Source organism: Octopus bimaculoides, chromosome 2, assembly GCF_046866305.1.
Source record: "Octopus bimaculoides isolate indiv1 chromosome 2, ASM4686630v1, whole genome shotgun sequence".
Lineage (NCBI taxonomy): Eukaryota > Metazoa > Mollusca > Cephalopoda > Octopoda > Octopodidae > Octopus > Octopus bimaculoides.
This window is the reverse complement of record NC_142929.1, coordinates 136,364,115-136,384,114: the sequence shown is the minus strand read 5'-3', so window position 1 is coordinate 136,384,114 and position 20,000 is coordinate 136,364,115. Positions and strand designations below refer to the sequence as shown.

Here is a 20,000-nt window from a genome sequence, read left to right as displayed (position 1 = left end):
TGTGTGTGTGTGTGTGTGTGTGTGTGTGTGTGTGTGTGTGTGTGTGTGTGTGTGTGTGTGTGTGTGTGTGTGTGTGTTTTATCTTTTACTTGTTTCAGAGTTTTAGTCGAACATTCGTTCGACTAAAACTCTGAAACCCCATTACTTTATGTTCTTGTTCTAAACCCTAGTACTTATTCTATTGGACTGTTATGACCAACAACTACGTTACGGGGACGTAAACAAACTAATATTTCTTCCTCTGAGTTCTTTGTGTTAACTTTTTGACAATAATGTCCCTAAATCCATGAACGTATTCTGAACTTGTCAGTTTCATCTTCTGCTTGTAGAATATACAGTCCAGTGTGGGCTTCCATACTTAAGGTCGTGAACCAAAAATAAATTTCAATCAATTAAAATCTTTATTGTAGCGAGAAGAAACGCCATTATCGTTAATGAATTTTGCTCTCAAAAGGGAAATACAGAAAACTTGGGGAACTTTAATTGGCCAAAACTTAGAAATATAGAAAGTGAATGAGACGGATATGTGGGAAATTTATCAGTACCATTATTTAATTTACCAAATCGGTGAATTAATTTCAATGGGAATACTATTTTGGTTCCTCAATGGAGGTGGTGTCTAAGAATGAACTATATTTTATTGAGATGCATAAGGAGACTTTAACATATCAGAGCTCAGAGGACAGATTCTTTACCCGTTGTATAACAAACTTGATTATGATAGCCTGGCTTGGCGACATACGTAAGAATAAACACACATACACACACACAGAAATATCACATTACATTTTTAATTGGCAAAACAGTACTAAACTGACCACAATTCTAGCCGAAGAGGGCTGAGCTATGGTTCGCGCAAGCGGAAGCGCAATTTAACATACGCAAAATAACTTCAGACCTAACGAAATATTCGTGCGTAATGGCGGCACTAGACACGGTAACGAGGGTGCTGGACATTTTAACCCAACCCCCATCAAATACACCACGTTAGAATAACAGGCTGGTGGATACATTCCGGCGGAGCGACCGGGAAGCGACAGCAAGATACTGGAGGAAGAATTAGGCGATTCCAAGCCTTCGGAGTTGATGGACAAGATGTTGGCATTAGTTCCCCCCAGTGAGTCACCTTCATTTTTGTTTAGGGAAATATTTTCCCGCAAGTTACCATCCCAGGTCCAGGCCCTTATAACTCAGACCGAGATCAAGGACCTGCGGCAGTTAGCGAAAGCAGCCGACAAACATTTGTTTTTATCCAGTGGTGTTATGGTCAACGCCATAGGGTCGGCCCCGAGACGTAGTAGAGTTAAACAAGACGATTTGTGCTTCTTCCACACAGAGTTCGGGGAAAAGGCTACGAAGTGCAGACAACCATGTAGCTTCAGGACTCTTTAGCCATCGACCCCGGGGAACTCCAGGGCCGGCCGCCATTGAATACTCTGGTGGCCGGCAAACACGATCATCTGCTCCTCTATGTCCACGATCGGAGCTCCGGACGTAGGTTCCTAATCGACACAGGCGGAGAAGTTAGCGTCAGCAAGGGACCTCCGTTACGGAAAGGAGGACCAACCTTTAACAGCCGTCAACGGCTCCACAATCGAGGCGTACGGTCGTTCCAGCCTTTCTCTCAACATCGGCTCAACATGGGCATTCACAATCGCCGACGTCCATCAGCCTATCTTCGAGCACACTTACTACTGGTTGATTCGCGTTCCCATTAGTTTCATGCCTCTGAAAACACTAGATAAGATTGTATAGCGTGCCAGCACGCGCTACGGCATGCTGTATAAGCTTTTCCTACCATCGTATTTTGAGAGATCCGTAAATTCTCCACATAACCTTGATCTTTCTTCAGCCATGTCATTACACTTACCCTTACCTCACCAACACTACGACCCTTGCCACACTTAATGATCACTCTTTCCATATTTCAGGCTGCATCGCCAGTATATCTAAGAGCTTTTATATACCGCTGAAAATGACGATTATGCACATTGGCACACAGTGAACAAGCTGGCCTAGATTTTCTAACAGGTTCATTAAGAACCTAAGGAATATCAAGCACGACAACGGATCACCTACCATTCATCATTTCCATTCGGAGGAGCATACCACCAGTAGTTCTCTCGGTTTTGTTTTGCATTCGGAGTCCCCGACCTTCCCACTGGCGCAGCATCGGTTTTTCCTCGCGCCTGTTTTTTTTTTTTTTCGATTACCAAATTGGTTGCCGTCTTCCATGAAACTAATATAAAATGACTACAGCAAACGTATATAATATGAAGTGGCCGTCCTGTGCGGTTCGCACCCCACCCCTCCAACACACACGCACACATGCTATGTCAGCGGGCCTCCACAGAGCACAAGAATTTATTAGGAGCTTAACAGGAAGGTCAGTTCTGAGATTGAACTCTCAGTTTCTTTAAGTACTTCTTTAGACTGTTTTTCAAATACACACACATTGCACTTTAGAGAAACACGCATAGCCACATTAAACGATCACAGTTCAGCAATTACACACACATCTGATAATAGTTTCAAATTTTGGCAAAAGGCCGGCAATTTCGGGGGAGGGATAAATCGATCACCACGACCGATTGATCACGAAAGGATGAAAGGCTGACCTCAACGTAAAACGGACGAAATACCACTAAGCATTTTGCCCGGCATGCTAACGATTTTCCTTTCTACTGAAGGTACAAGGCCTGGAATTTGGGGGTAGGGGCCTAGTCGATTACATCAACCCAGTGCATAACTGGTACTTGATTTATCGACCCCGAAAGGATGAAAGACAAAGTTGACCTCAGCGGAATTTGAACTCAAAACGTAGCGCCAGACGAAATACCGCTAAGCATTTTGCCCGGCATGCTAACGATTCTGCCGCCTTACACACACATCTTATATTTATTTCTTTATTACCCAAAGCCGACCTCGGCGGAATTTGAATTCAGAACATAACGGCAGACGTAATATCGCTAAGCATTTCACCCGGCGTGCTAACGTTTCTTATTTCTTTATTGCCCACAATGCGCTAAACATAGAGGGGACAAACAAGGATAGACAAACGGAATAAGTCGATTATATCGACCCCAGTGTGTAACTGGTACTTATTTAATCGATCCCGAAAGGATAAAAGGCAAAGTCGACTTCAGCGGAATTTGAACTCAGAATGTAGCGCCAGACAAAATATCGCTAAGCATTTCGCCCGGCGTGCTAACGTTTCTGCCAGCTCGCCGCCTTACACACATCTAATATTGACGCATTAACAAACACTCATCAGGTACAGACGCGTACACTACATAAACATATCTACATCACATACACTTACAAAGACACACACACACACACACAGATGTCGACATATACCAAACGAATAAACAGACACAGATACATCTTGGACACACACACACAAGCACACACACAACAGCTGGCTTATGTCACATTGAACATTCACATGCATACTACTGACTCAAATAAAATTGCCTCTCTGCCGATTACGAAGGCGAGGGTTCTAGTTAATCCGATCAACGGAACATCCAGCTCGTGAAATTAACGTGCAAGTGGCTGAACACTCCACAGACCACGTGTACCCTTAACGTAGTACCCGGGGAGATTCAGCGTGAATCAGAATTTGAGAAGGTTGGCCCTCTGAAATACAGGTACAACTCATTTTTTGGCTGCTGAGTAGACAGGAGCAATGTGAAATAAAGTGTCTTGCTCAAGGACACAACGCAGCACCGTGTATCGAACTGATGACCTTGCAATCGTGAGTCAAATACCCTAACCGCTAAGCGACGCGTCTTCTCATAAACTGACACAAATAGACACACACACGCACGCGCACACACACACACACGTACGCACACGCACACATACACACACACACGCACACACACATACGCACGCATACACACACGTACGCACACACATACATACACACACATGTTTACGTAAAATAAACACCCACGTAAATTAGCACTTACGACAGCTGGCATGTTCATTCACTCAACATTCTCATACACATACACACACAACTACTATTAACCCTGACACATACGCACACACACACACACACACACACACACACACATGCACCAAACATGTACGCGCACACACACCTGCCTACATAAACACACACTTTTAAAAACAGATATACATACATCCAGACATGCACAACAACTAGTTAGTATATACACACAATCATTACTATTCTGCCTTATTTCCCTTTGAGAGCTCTCCTGCATTGAATATCACATTGTTATTATTTCTTACTTCCACTTCACTCGAAAAATAAAATTACGTATATGTCACTGCGTTCGTGGAACCTTGGGTAAGTGTCTTCTGCTAAAGCCTCGAGTCGACCAAAGCTTTGTACGTGGATTTGGTAGACGGAAACTGAAAGAAGCTTATATGTGTGTTTTTGTGTCTATGTCTGTCCCATCACCACCACCACCATCTCTTGACAACCGATGTTGGTGTGTTTACATCCCGGTAATTTAGCGGTTCAGCAAAAGAGTCGATAGAATAAATACTAGGCTTACAAACAATAAGTCCTGAGGTCGATTTCTTCGACTTTCAGGACACGGGTTTAATACAAATTTACGTTTAACAAAAGAATGGGAGTTATGTAATCCCATTCATTAACTTACCATTGTTTCTTCTATAAGTGGCAATACTTTCATAGCCGAGTGCTTACGCAACAGCCTATAGCTTCCTCAACGCATTGAAATGGAGTGTACGATTATTGCTTATTTCGGAAAGCGGTGAAGTACATACATACATACATACATACATACATACATACATACATACACGCACGCACGTCCAGAGTTCTGTCTTCTCACCTGCTAAGTAAAATTTAACTCTTGCTAAGCTTACCTGGGGCCTCCCTATCTTACGAAGGAATCCCTGCGGGTGTTTTTGGTGTGGTAGAGTTCCAGGTGAAATCTCCATCAAATCGAACGCAGCCATCTTAAATACGGCAGGAAACAATATAATGTAGTCCTAGGGACATCCTTTAAAAAACGGTGAAGTTAAAACCTCTTCGATCAATCGGTGATTTGGACCAACAACACCAACAACAGTACAAAACACTGGTAAGCAAAAAATACCTCTTAGGTCAGCAAGTCTAAACAACAACAACAATATCACGTTTAAAATTTGTTACTTCCAAAACGAAATGAAACAAAGATACGTTCTTTCATCTTGTTTTAATCTTTTTAACTTACAACTACACAACCTTCCACTGCCTCAAAACGTGTGCACGGCTTCATTATTGGAAGACGTCCCATCCAGAATATCACACACTCATCGCTTCAAATTTGTTTCTAAGCTGCTTCCCCAAAAGTTAGCATGAGGAGAGGAGGAAGAGAATATGGTGCGGTAACGGTGAGAAGAAGAAGAAGAAGAAGAAGAAGAAGAAGAAGAAGAAGAAGAAGAAGAAGAAGAAGAAGAAGAAGAAGAAGAAGAAGAAGAAGAAGAAGAAGAAGAAGAAGAAGAATTCAACGGTGGTGGTGGTGGCGGTTATGATGTTATCCAAGAAAAAGCCCACCCATTTGGGCCGATGCAGCATCATGCCTGTATAGTCGCAAGTGTTGCTGGCGAAACACAAAGAGCCGACCCACAGGTATTCGGCACGATCCTCTAATAATTCTGCAATTCCACTGACCAAGATTGGCTCTTATATATTGACCGCGAGATGATGAAAGACAAAAATTCGATTGGGACCTGAACTCGGAGCACGGGCATTTTGAACAAATACCGCCAAGTTTAAGAAGACCTCTTTGCAAACCACGTGGTTTTGAGTTAAATCTCACGGCGAAGTACTCTCGACAAATGTCTTAAGTGTCTTCTAGTAAAGCATCGGATATATATATATATATATATATATATATATATATATATATATATATATATATATATATATATAGTTGAAATTTATAGAAAACAAAAGATGAAGACAGGTGTATGAACAACAAGCAAGTGTATTAGTTTGACGCTCGGGAAAATGAAAAAGTCTTTTGCGCTTCGAGCCTACGCTCTTCAACAGAAAGGATATATATATATATATATATATATATATATATATAGACATAGACATATATATGTGTGTGTGTGCGTTGTGTGTGTGTGTGTGTGTGTGTGTGTGTGTGTGTGTGTGTGTGTGTGTGTGTGTGTGTGTGTGTGTGTGTGCATAAGTGTGTGCGCGTGCATGTGTGTACATTTGCGTATGTATGTGAGTGTGTGTATCCTAGTGCGCATATTTGTCTCGTCGTAGCTTGTCAAAGAATATTGATTTGATGACGTCGACGTACCTTAGCAGGTGAACAAAACCAGATCGATAACATAACTATCGGAATTAAAAGAATTACTGGGTTGATCTGATCGATTAAAGAAATTTAATCGCCGGGACACAATGACTGAAATCAGCAAAAGAGTAAGAGAGTTAAAAACAAAAAGGACACAGACATATAGGTAGACAGACGAACAGAGTCGGATAACTGAGTCCGACAAGCTAGACTTTAGTAAGAAGCCTAGGAAACTAAGTCAGCTGGTGTCGGATCGAACTGTTTTAAATAATAATAATAATAATAATAATAATCCTTTCTACTAAAAGCACAAGGCCTGAAATTTTGGGAAAAGAGACTAGTCGATTAGATTGACTCCAGTGTTTCACTGATACTTAATTTATCGACCCTGAAAGAATGAAAGCCGTTGTGCACCTCGGTGGAATTGAAACTAAGAACATGAAGACGCACGAATTATGCCCGGCATGCTAACGATTCTGCCAGATCACCGTCTTATGTATGTGTGTATGTATGTATGTATGTATGTATGTGTTTGTGTGTGTGCATGTATATACAGGGTTGGTCAAAGGTCACTCGACAGTAAATACAAATTCCATAAATACTTAATATTCAAGCAACCCAAACTAGCTAGCTATAGAATCTCATGGGGAGATAGAGTAGTGGCGTATACTGAACAGTAAAGCAAATTTCCACATAAAAGTGGCAGTTGAACGTTACTACTAGTTTAACCCCAGGCAGATTCTCCGCCAGCTGGTTTTCGATGTAATGTTCTAAATCCTTTATATACAATATATCGCTGAGTGATACTCAGCATGGCTTTCGACCAGATAGGAGCTGCCTGACCCAGCTCTTACAGCACTGTGACTGGGTGTTGAGGCAATTACTCAATAACTCAAAATGTGGACGTAATATACCTTAACTTTGCAAAAACTTTTGATAAAGTGGATCATGGTATGATATGCCACAAACTGCATGTTCTCAGCATAGCTGGAAAACTTGGAGAATGCTTACATGACTTTCTGAATGATAGAAGTCAAGCAGTAGGGGCCAATGGAGCCACCTCAAAGAAAACACAAATAGTGAATGGTGTTCCACAGGGCACTGTTTTAGGACCAGTGCTTTTCATAGTGGCTCTCTTAGATATGCCCTCAGATTCCCGGATAGCCACCCTTGCTAGCTACACAGACGATACGAAAGTCTCACAGAAAATATAGAACCCCAGCGATGTTGCACACCTGCCGCAGGAGTTGGACTCAATTTACAGATGGCCTGAGAACAATAATATGCAGTTTAATGCTGGAAAATTCCAAGCCTTGCGGGCTTGGAAGCGCCCAAAACTGAATATAAAGCTTACAGGGTACACTAGCCCACGGGGGATTACAATCGCAGAGCCTAAATCAGTGCGGGACCTGGGTATCGATTTGAGTGATAATACCTCTTTCCAAGCGCACATTACCAGGATGGTGACAAAGTGCAGACGACTGGCTGGATGGATACTGAAAACCTTCAGAACCAGAGAGAAGGAAACCATGATGGTCCTCAGGACGACATTCGTCCTCAGGCGCCTGGATTATGCTTATCAATTGTCAGTTTTATCTCCATTTTCTTATTTTTCCTTATATACATACATACTTACATGCATATATATATATTACTTACAAATATATATCGCCATGATAGATCGCTGACCACTACATTTATATTTTTTTTCTCTTTGTTTCTCTCCTTATTTCTTTCTGTGTTCCTTTCAGTTGAAGAACGTAGGCTCGAAACGTCAAAGACTTTCTCTATTCCCGAGCGTTAAACTAATACATCCATTTGTTATTTACACCATCTGTCTTTGTCTGTTGTATTTTTTTTCGTAAATTCTCCCATATATATATACATCCACACATATATACACATATACATATATATATACACACACATATATATATACACATATGTATATACACACACACATATATATATATATATATATATATATATATATATATATATATATATATATATATACGTATACATATATACACACATACATATATATACACACATATATATACACGCATATATATCAGTGTATATCTATATATATATATATATATATATATATATATATATAAGCGTGTGTTGTAAAAGATAAAATATACACGCCTCTTACCTGATTTGATCCAGAAGAGATGGATAGCGAGGTCATAGCTGGGTTGTAATCTCCTATAGCTCGGTAAGATGGACTTAGTAAATCTCCTTTCTTCCGCCGGACTGCACGACACAGCAAAAATATGGCAACGACTAGAAAAGCTCCAATAACGCCAAACACTACTCCAAATATTTGCAGTGGAACCATATTTACCTTGAGAGAATGAAGAGAAATGGAAGAAAAAATTAGCGTCAAATAACTTTTCAGAATCAATATAAAACTCCAAAGAGAAACAAAATCATCATTGTCCCCTCTTGTGGACTTCATAGCAAAATCCATACCTGGATTCAAATTACATTCACGCATCGCAAATAGAGGCAGCTTCTACTTTTAACCATTTTCTTTTTTCTTTTAAATCCTTCCCTTCAAAGACTCATAAGTCGAAATCGACAGGAGAGAACATCATCATCATCATCATCATTATTATCATTATTATTAAGGCTGCGAGCCGGTAGAGTCGATTATTATTATTATTATTATTATTCAGTAGTTTTATTTTTATAACGTACTTTCACTTCACTACCGAGCGCAGCTCTGTGCGCCTTGGGTATGTGCTGTGGTTTGCTGTGGTGCTCTTATGTTTACTGTATTGAAAGTGTTTTGCGTAGAATGTGTGCAGTACCCAGTAGTGCAATTTTCTGTATGTTATATATATTTGTAAGTCCTGGTGTTTTTGTTATGTATTTGTCTGAATATTTTTTTATTATACCTAAGGCACCTACTATGATAGGAATTGTTTCTGTTTTTAGATTCCACATTCGAGTTATCTCTATTTCCAGGTCTTTGTATTTTGAAAGTTTTTCCATTTCTTTTAGAGAAACGTTGTCATCTGCTGGTATTGAAACATCAATTAGAAGGCATTTTTTTCCTTCATGATCTTTGACAACTATATCTGGTCTATTTGCCTTAATTTCTCTATCTGTGTGTATTGGCATATCCCAGAGTATGGTTGCTTTCTCGTTTTCTGTGACCTTTTCTGGCGTGTGTTTATACCATCTTTTTTCTGTTGCTATTCCATAATGTTGGCATAGCTTCCAGTATTATTATTATTATTATTATTATTATTATTATTATTATTATTATGGCGGCGAGCTGGCAGAGTAGTTTATCATCATCATCATCATTGTTGTTGTTGTTGTTGTTGTTGTTGTTGTTGTTGTTGTTGTTGTTGTTGTTGTTGTTGTTGTTGTTGTTATTATTATTATTATTATTATTATTATTATTATTAAGGCGGCGAGCTGGCAGAGTCGTTAGCACGCTGGATGAAATGCTTAGCGGTATTTTGCCCGTCGCTACGTTCCGAGTTCAAACTCCGGTGAATTCGACTTTGCCTTTCAACCTTTCGGGGTCGATAAAATAAGTACCAGTTACGCACTGGTGCCGATGTAAGAGACTTAATTTGAGGCCTTGTGTTTTCAGTAGAAAGGATTGTTATTATTATTATTATTATTATTATTAAGGCGATGAGTAGGCAGAAATGTTTAGCGTGCCGAGCAAAATGCTTAGCGGCATTTCGTCCGTCTTTACGTTCTGAGTTCAAATTCCGGCGAGGTCGACTTAGCTTTTCATCCTTTCGGGTTCGATTAAATAAGTACCAGTAACGCATTAGGGTCGGTGTAATCCACTTAATCTCTTTCCCCAAATTTCAGGCTTTGTGCCTACAGTAGGAAGGATTGTTATTATGATTATTATTAATATTACTATTATTATTATTATTATTATTATTATCGTTATTATTTATTTCCTTTGCACAGCTTCTAACGCTGGAGATGTACTACAGTGTAAGCTGTTCACTACCAGTGAACTAAGGTAACACCTCTTATTTTTCGAGCAGCTTCCGGAGTATTCGAGCGGTTCCAGGCAGTGCTGTTTTCTGCAAGTGTTCCACCCTTATTGCAGCTCTTATTTGTTCCATGTACTTCACAAGGACGCTAGCGTTTCTCTGTCGATCCGCTTCGCAACCAGCAAAAACAAAATCTGCCAGTCACAACCCAAATTAGAACGAAATTAAGTTTATTAAATCAGCGTACGGAGCATTTGCTGGTGTGTGTAAAGCTTGGTCAACCTTGAATTTAACAAAAATATTTGTTGTTTCTGGTTACACACTTTCTATGTAAATCTCCATATTGACAATGTTATACCCTATCCTTTCTACTGCAATATATGTTTTCGGGGATTTTGTGGCAAATGGAGAAAAATATTATTGTTGTTGTTGCTGTTGTTGTTGTTATTTTCGTTGTTACTGTTGTTATTTTAGCTGTCCTTGCAATAGAAATCTTATTGTTTATGCGTGTTTTTATTATGCAATCGTCCTTACTTCTGTGTATCTTGCTTACGTGCAGTAATTATGTTTTGTTTTGTGAATTTCTATAATATTGAAACTACTCCAGGTAATATGTGAGCAGTTTCTAACCGGTTTATTTTCTGTATGCTGAGTGTATGTAAATCCTGGTGTTTTGATTATGCATTTGTCCACATCGTTGTATTAATATATTTCCTTGTTGCCTTTTCATTATTCCCGATGCACCTAGTATCATGGAGATTGTTTCTGTTTTCAATTTGGTTATTGTTAAGTTTCATTCTGGTTATTGTAAAGGTCTTGATATTTGAATAGATTCTTTGCTTCTGTTAGAAAATATTATCACCCTTTGGAACTGTTACATCGACAAGAAGGAAATACCTTCTCCTAATGATATTTCACAATTGAAATATTTGTCTTAATATGAGGTCTGATCAATAAGTATCCGGAGTATCGCCATAGTAACAAAGCTAAAGCATGCAGCGTGAAACTGGTAGACAAAGATTGACCTCGATATCTGTTGTGCATGTGCAGTAAGTTTTAACTTTTGAGCATAATTCCGACGTTTGCAGCAGTGCTTGGAAGGAAGGTGTGTAGCGTGTGATCGTCGCATTGACCATTACAGAGAAAGTTGTCATGGCGATACCTGCTGAGAGGCATACGCAAAGGTCCAGAAAGTGTGTGGAGAGGAATGTATCACCCTCACACAAGTGTAAGAGTGGTTCAGAAGTTTCTAAGACATCGGATAGCCGAATAAGGTGAACGGGCTTTAAACCCATGCTACAAGGTGTCTACGCGAATATATATATATATATATATATATATATATATATATATATATATATATATATATATATATATATATATATACATATATATATATGTGTATGTATATATGTATGTATGTATGTATGTATATAAGTAAATAAATGGAGTTATATATATATATATATATATATATATATATATATATATATATATATATATATATATATATATATATATATACATGAAGGCGTGTGGCTTAGTGGTTAAAGTGTTGCACTCAGGATTGCGAGATCGTGGGTTCGATTCCCAGACCGGGTGTTGCGTTGTGTTCTTGAACAAAGCACTTCATTTCACGTCGCTCTGCGATCATTTCGTCATCTGATATGTGGCACCTGTTGCACCTGTACAGGTAATGTTGATCTGACGGAGAGAGTGAGCTCATGTCTACACAAAACATTCGATCCCTATAAACAAATTATCTGTGTGGTTGTTCGGTAAGAAATTATCGAACCCTCATACGTTATCTAATGATTGGAGAGTCCATCATATATATTACTAACGCCTTCTCAACAGGCAGTTGGATAGCCAGTCTTAGGAGGCAGAAAACAAAGTAAAGCAAAGAATCTGTCACCACGATCTCTCCTCTGCATAAAATGTTTCAACAAAAAGTAAAAGAAACAATCCACTTAGTGCCATTCGTTTTTTACTAAACAAAGTACACATGTTTATGCCGAGTAGAATGGAAATCATGGCATTAATATAGGGTTGTCCGGAAAGTTCGTGCCGATTTATAGTAGCTTACCTTTCCACTTATTTGCCATGAAACCACCTCAATTCTGGGAAGAGGGTATTTTCAAGTTAAAGGAAAGATGGAGACGGATTGTGCAATAAAATGGTTCATATTTGGTTGATTAAAAATTGTAATGGCAAGTATTTATTGACATTTTTCTTTCCTTGGAAAATCGGCACGAACTTTCCGGACAACCCAATACATTCTGGAATACACAGCTAGCATGGATGAAATGGAATAGCTTCAAACAAAAATCACTGGTTAGTTAAGGGCTTGACTCATTACAACATTAATTCTTACGCGATAACAATAATTAAAATAATTATTGATATGTTACAAAAGTTGGTGGCATCAGGTCTGCAAAGGAAGGAAGTTGATGCTTAGCCCTTTAGTTACCATATTTCTGTTGAGATATTCTGACTTTGTTGTAATTAGATTTAAAAATAATGAACAATATAGTTAAAAAGTTTTGTCTTTACTAAGCTGGTGTTTGGAACATAAATTAACATAGAATTTCCATGGAAATTTTTAGTTTACTTCACTTTAAAACCTGAAGTTTGTATCATAGAACCAGAAGTGGTCTTGACCAGGTTGGTATCAAAAGGGTTAATGAGCTCATCATTGCGCTCTGGTGTACAACTGTAGGTGAAATCAGATTTAAGATTCAGTTTACAATATAGCCGTCTTTACTGTAATGGTGGTACTAATTAAATTGGACATCAGGTTTGGAATCTAAAGTACGAAACTAATGTTCGTGGATCAGAAAATAATTAAAAATTTTGTATCACACATTGAATAAAATCACAGGAAACATGCATGCCGTATCATAACTTAAATATTTATGTATGTGTATGTGTATATTTTCACACACACACACACACACACACACACACACACACACACACACACACACACACACACACACATACATACATATATATATATATATTGCCTGCATACAGGTAACTACACACAAAGATGTGTGTGGGGTGTAGGTATGTGTGTGTGTAAAATATATTACATTGTATTATATTATACTAGATTATACGTGTATATATTTCGGTGTCAACGGATGTAGTATTTGTACAAAACGAAACATGTATAGCACTCTGAATATTTCCAACCCATCGGTCTGTGACGAATGGAGATAGAAATAACGTTCTGTGGAATATAAAACCTATTTTTAGAAAGAAATAAAAGAGCTGTTCCAATTCTTAGAGCCATGTTACTTGTACACATCAATGCACTTTTTCAGCAGAGATGTATACAATTTATTTGACAAAACCTTTCTAATATGTCGACGTTGAATTATGATGTTGTATCTGTATAGAATATGAATGACTTTCCAGAATTCTACTGGCTATTGATCGATTATGCAATGAGTGAAACAGTTCTTTAGTTCAAGCTATATTTACTTTAAGTTTATTATGTGTTTGATTTATTAACAAGCTGTGGAAAAAAACTGTTGAATAAGAGAAGTCCGTTATGAAACATATGCATACACATTCGAATACTCAAAACACATGCTTACGTAAATACATGGTGGCTGCAACTCGATTTCAAACCATGGCTTAATTTTTTTTTTCTTTTTTGTCTTAAAACAGCATAGACGTGGCATTTTAGTCCTGCTAGGAACCTACACTCTTTTGCACAGATGTAGCAACCATGGGTGCCTCATGCAACAGGTGTTCAGAGAGTTATCACCAACGCTGTCATATTTGTGCATTCCGTCATAGACTTTTCCTTGTGTGTGTGTGTGTGTGTTTTTTTTATTTTTGGCTATGGTCAACCAAGTATGCAACGCTTAATTGAGGTGTTATAAATCAAAGGATTTATGTGTCTGAAGCTTTTTAAAGCGAAGAAAGGCCTTGCGCAAGGTTAATTCTGCTTTCTAAACAACATTTGCATTTGCTCCCAAAAAAGAACTAGTCTACATCATAGGACGCAAACGAAATATCAGGTGTTACATCAGAATTTTCTTTCTCCTAGAGAAATGTCTTGACAAGAACAAGGAATCTCTCACTCCCAGTTTTGGGATCCGCTTTGTTTTTCGTCCAACATGATATCCAATGAAAACTACCCTCCTTACTAATCAAGTTTGATAGGGTTGTCAGTTTAGTCGCCAATGGCCTGACCAAGAAGCAGATTGTACTAAAACCCAATGCATAAAGACATACATACATATACATAGTAGGTAAGCTCTCAACGGCTAATAGAAAAGAACAATGGATAGTGAATGCAATATGCAACACTAGCAAACTTTGCACGGACAACTAAGAGATATACGTGGCCAAAAACTATGATGGTATACTTAAATGAATGAATGAACCGCAGATATATTTCTTCCAGTTCACAGTAAAATAAACATGGTGATTGATGATCAAGCAGGAGAAAAGAAACTAGGCTGAAACCACGCTGAGTAACTCTTGATCAGCGAAGCTATTCTTAAAGAAGCGTACTGGCATTCCCGAAGTTTACTGATTGTACGGTTCGAAAATGTTTTACTTAACCCTCCACTCTTGGATGCCAGAAATTCACTACGCTTTGCCGAGCTTCCATCTGTTATAGTCGACTCTTTTTAAAAAGAAAACGAAAACAACATGGTCCACAGAGTTACCAAGAAGAACTAAAACTAAACTATAGTGAAAAAAGAGAATGAGATTATCAACTGGAATGTTCCAGAGTAACAGTTTGTCTGTGTTGCTATTCTTCCTGACAATAATTCTCTGTCATCCCTGTTATAAAATGACAAGGTGACATATTAGGATTTAGAGAAGAGAAAAAGATTGATGTCAACCACACATTTATGTGCTGCAAAAACCTTCAGCTATATTCAGATTTATATTCTCGACACCAAGGGACATAACTGGTCGCGACATTTAGAAATGGAGTTTGGTCAAGATGAGCGTTCATATTTGGTTGTATAGTCAACCAGGCGAGGAAAATGAATATCAATGACCTATCAAATATCCCTATTTCTAATAATGAGTGCTTCAAATATTTCGGAATCGATGAGAATATTGCATACGTCGGTGCTGCGAGTTAAGTTAGAGTAACGAAAGAACATTTCAGTCTACTTCGAAAGGTTTTCAAGTCAAAGTTTTATGCAGTTAATGAGATCACATAAAGTTTTGCAACGGCAGTATTAGTAACAACATTTGGGATACTGCACTGGACACTGAAGAGATCCGTACCTTTTATATCACGATTAGGATGATATTAGGATGATATGAGATTCTGTCAATCTCTTATGTTAAACGTAGGATTGGAGGTGAGGCATAAAGTCAGTCCAAAACGCCTTCGAGTGCCGCATCACTCAGAAAAGAAATATTGAACGATGAAGAGAAAAGTGAATATATGACATGTTTACTCAACAGTGAAAATAATAACATCATGAGTAGGTGAGGAAGCCCCAAGCAGTTACTCTGAGTATAAAAATGTTTCACGTGGCCTCAGGGTAACTACACAAACCTACATAAACAGAAATTTGTCTATATGCTCTCGCTACTACTACAAAGCACATATATATATATATATATATATATATATATATATATATATATATATACATACAAACAGAAATACCTTGTTGTTGATTAAATCCCAATGAAGGAGCCTTGGATCTAGGTTAGAAAGTGGCTCATTCTCTATTGGCAAGAAATCTTAAAATAAAACTGAATAATGACATACATACATACATACATCTTAAAATTTTATCTGTCATTATTCCAGGAGGAAAGGCAAAGCTCATATTCCTTTACAGAGCCCCTATGAGTGGAAGGAGGGGACGGAGTAATAAACAGCCTTCAACCTGACCTGATGGTGCTTTTGTCAAACACACACACGCACACACACACACACACACACACATATATATATATATATATATATATATATATATATATATGCCTGCGTTTCCGTTTATATGTATGCCTATGTGTGTGTACAAGTGTGCGTGTGTATGTGTTCATGTGTATTCGTGTCAGATTGGCTATGGTGGTCTAAACTCGTAAATTTATTGACTTGAAACAATATGGAGAAAGTTAATAGAATCTGATCGTAAAGACTGAACGAAATAAATAACTAAATACGACAAGATAATGTACAAAAAGCAGAAAAGAATTTAGTTGCAAATGATTTATAGAATGTGCTTTATAAACACAATTCTCAGTGAAATCTCATATTCTGTCATCAACTTTGGTATTCTCGTGGAAGAAACCCAAAACCAAAACAAAAAAAAAAACAACAACATTAATATTACTCCTATTTCGTATGCTGTGTAAATGGCCATGAGATACAAGTTATTTAAATGAAATCTCATTTTCTACAGCCTTTGTCCTTGGATTTTGTTTTGCTGTCATCACTAAAACTGACTTCACAAAATATCGTTTTCTTAGATTCATGATAGAATACAGTGAATATGGAAATGTCTTCATTTGTGTGTTTCTGTATGTGTGTATGTGTGTATGTGTGTATGTCTGTGTGTGTGTGTGTGTTTGTGTGGGTATGGACATATGTGTACGTTTGTGTGTAGATCGTGAGCATGAGAATAATGATGATGAAGGCGAAGTTAGTGCTGTCGATGATGCGAATCACACACACACACACATAGATATATATAGAGAGAGACAAAGACAGACAAAGACAGACAGACAGACGGGTGGACAGGCAGAAAGACAAACCGACAGATAATGCATAACACAACGGGACTCTGAAAGATTAAAATAAATTTAAATAATTTCAACACTAGGAAGCCATGACGTTTACAATTTATAAGATTGTAAACACATTCCTTTTATGCTTTTGATGTGTGGAAAAAGAGAGTGAAATTTCCTGTTGGACCGTTTCCCAATTTGCTGAGCGCTCTACAGAGGAAACGTACCCGATTTCCTTCCCCAGTTTATGTACCAATGCGCACACCTATATTCACAGAAATACAAACATAACTACTCAATCACAAGGACGTACGAGTATAGATATCCATACATATGATCATCAACCCCCGGACATCACTGCCTTGAATCCGAGGACTCACAAGGCCCGTTACCTGGTTTCCATGGCGTATAAGAGACCAAAATCACAACATTACCCTTAAATGGGATCCCAGGCCATCACAGGATTACTCATTTACAGCTAAGTGGATTGGAGCAACGGGAAATGAAGTATTTTGCTCAAAAACACAACACACCACCCGGACTACAAACCGAAACCACAACCTTACGGTAGTAATAAATACTACTCTTTTCTAGTCTAGGTACAAGGCCAGAAATTTTTGGGGAGGAGCTAGTCGATTAGATCGACCCCATTACGCAACCAGTACTTAATTCATCGAATGCGAAAGGTAAAGTCGACCTCAGAACGTAAAGACAGACGAAATACCGCTAAGCATTTCACCCGACGTGCTAACGTTTCTTATTTCTTTATTACCCACAAGGGGCTAAACATAGAGGGGACAATCAAGGACAAAGGGATTAAACCAATTACATCAACTCCAGTGCGTAACTGGTACTTAATTTATCGACCCCGAAAGGATGAAAAGAAAAGTCGACCTCGGCGGAATTTGAGCTCAGAACACAAAGACATACGAAATACTTCTAAGCCTTTCGCCCGGTGTGCTAACGATTCTGCCAGCTCGCCACCTTAGTAACAAATAATAATAAATAATAAATAAATTTATAAATCCAATTTACATCGAATATCTTTTTACCGCAGAAATTGCATAAAAAATCGGATTAAGCCCTTTGGCAGTATGGCTGATTTGGGCAAGTTGGTAAGAGGTCAAAATATAAAAAATGAATAGGGCAATAATTATAAAATAAAAAGAGAGATCCAAACAAGGCAGTCAAAAACGTATATAAAAGTAAATCTCTTTAAGTCTGGAAATATAAAATATTATAAATGTTATAAATACTGTACGTCTATAAAATAAAGTTTATAAATGAGCTTGGTTCAGCAGAAAGTGGGTTTTTAATTATTTTTTGAAATTTGACAGCGAAAAAATGGTTTTAGCGTTCGTGGTAAAATATTATTCCATATATTAATACTGTTATAAATAAAGCTTTTTTGACAAATTGATACTCGACAAAAGAGCGTTTCAAGATTCAAGTCAACAATACCTCTTGTTTGGTAGTTAAGAAGGAGAGAATGGCGACGGATAATTTCATAGAAATAAGTATGGCGTTGATGATGAAATATTTTGTGGAACTTGATTGCAGAGTAGTATGTATATATGAGTGCAACAATATATATGAATTGTATATATATATATATGAGGGGTATTGGTGTCAAGAAGACCTAAAGATGTCAGGTAATGCTGAGTAAGTGCTATGGACCGACTATAGTTAAGCTCCAGGTTCGGTGATTATGCGAATGAGGAGTCCAACGTAGGTCGTGTATTAGCATGTATATATAAATATATATATAAAAATTAACAGAATGAGATAAAAATTCCAAGGCTATGAATATTTTTCAGAACATTTATAAAGGGTTCTTACAGCTGTTTCCGGGATATTTTATATATCCCTTCATCAGAAACCACATCCATGCGTCTTTACATTCCTCATACATTGAGTCCTAGAATATTCACTCAAAATACATAAACTGATAATGAATTAAGTTATTGCTGTAGTGGATAGCTTAATTTGCATATTTAAGTTTTGGCCTGCTCGTCATTGATTAACCAATATATGTTTTATGTAGAACACAATGTGAATAGGAAGCAGCGAAATAAATATAAATATTAAGAAGCCATTGATGTGACGTAAATATATTCTTTCTACGATTTCGATGTGGGTGGCAAGATGACGGAGACTCCCGACGGACCGTTTAAAAGTTTGTTGACCGCACCATACATGTACGTGTGTGTGTGTGTGTGTGTGTGTGTGTGTGTGTGTGTGTGTGTGTGTGTGTGTGTGTGTGTGTGTGTGTGTGTGTGTGTGTGTGTGAGAGAGAGAGGTAGAGAGAGAGAGCGTGCGTGAGTGTACAATTTTCAAGAAGAATCTAATGTTTTTGCTCTTACGCTTTGCCGGAGAGTGAAAAGGAAAAGAGAAGGACGGGGAGGAAGAAGAGAGTGTGTGTGTGAGAGAGAGAGAAAGAAAGAGAAAGAGAGAGAGAAAAAGAGAGAGAGAGAGAGAGAGAGAGAGAGAGTGAGAGAGAGAGAGAGAAAGAGAGAGAGAGAGAGAGAGAGAGAGAGAGAGAGAGAAAGAGAGAGAGAGAAAGAGAGAGAGAGTAGAATTGTAACTGAGGAAAGAATTTCAGTGGAAAGAATTTCAGTGGAAAGAATCAGATGTGGAAAACGGTAAAGGCGAGGAAGGGAGGAAGTAATGTATGAGAGGGTCAGAAGCCTGGAGTGCAACGTGAATGAAATAGGAGGGGGCAAATAGTTGAAGATGAAACGGTAGCAGAGTCCATCCTTAAGTAAGGCAAAAAGGAAAGCTGAGGAGTTTAAAGAAAGAGGGGTGAAAAGGTGGGAAACGGCAAGTTTGGAAGCGAAGATTAAGAGTCAGCGTACATAGAAAACTATTTAGTTATTAATGGCACTCACTAAAATGATTTCAAATTTTCCACAAGGGGAGCAACTTTCGGGGAAAGAATGAGTCGATTACAACGAGCCAAGTGTTTAACTGGTACTTATTTTATCGA

The 20,000-nt window shown here is 38.1% G+C and overlaps 1 protein-coding gene across 8 annotated transcripts in view; it reads right to left on the bottom strand.

Annotated features, from left to right (window-relative positions):
* LOC106873483 (synaptotagmin-6) overlaps positions 1-20,000 on the bottom strand; it is a 287,484-nt gene that overhangs the window by 164,334 nt on the left and 103,150 nt on the right. For all 8 annotated transcript variants that reach the window (XR_016240758.1, XR_016240757.1, XM_014920868.3 and 5 more), the window contains one exon: positions 8,464-8,655. Coding sequence is in view for 6 of the 8 variants with exons in the window: in XM_014920868.3 (XP_014776354.1) it covers positions 8,464-8,655 (192 nt within the window). In the remaining 2 variants the exon portion in view is untranslated. The remainder of the gene's footprint in view (positions 1-8,463; positions 8,656-20,000) is intronic.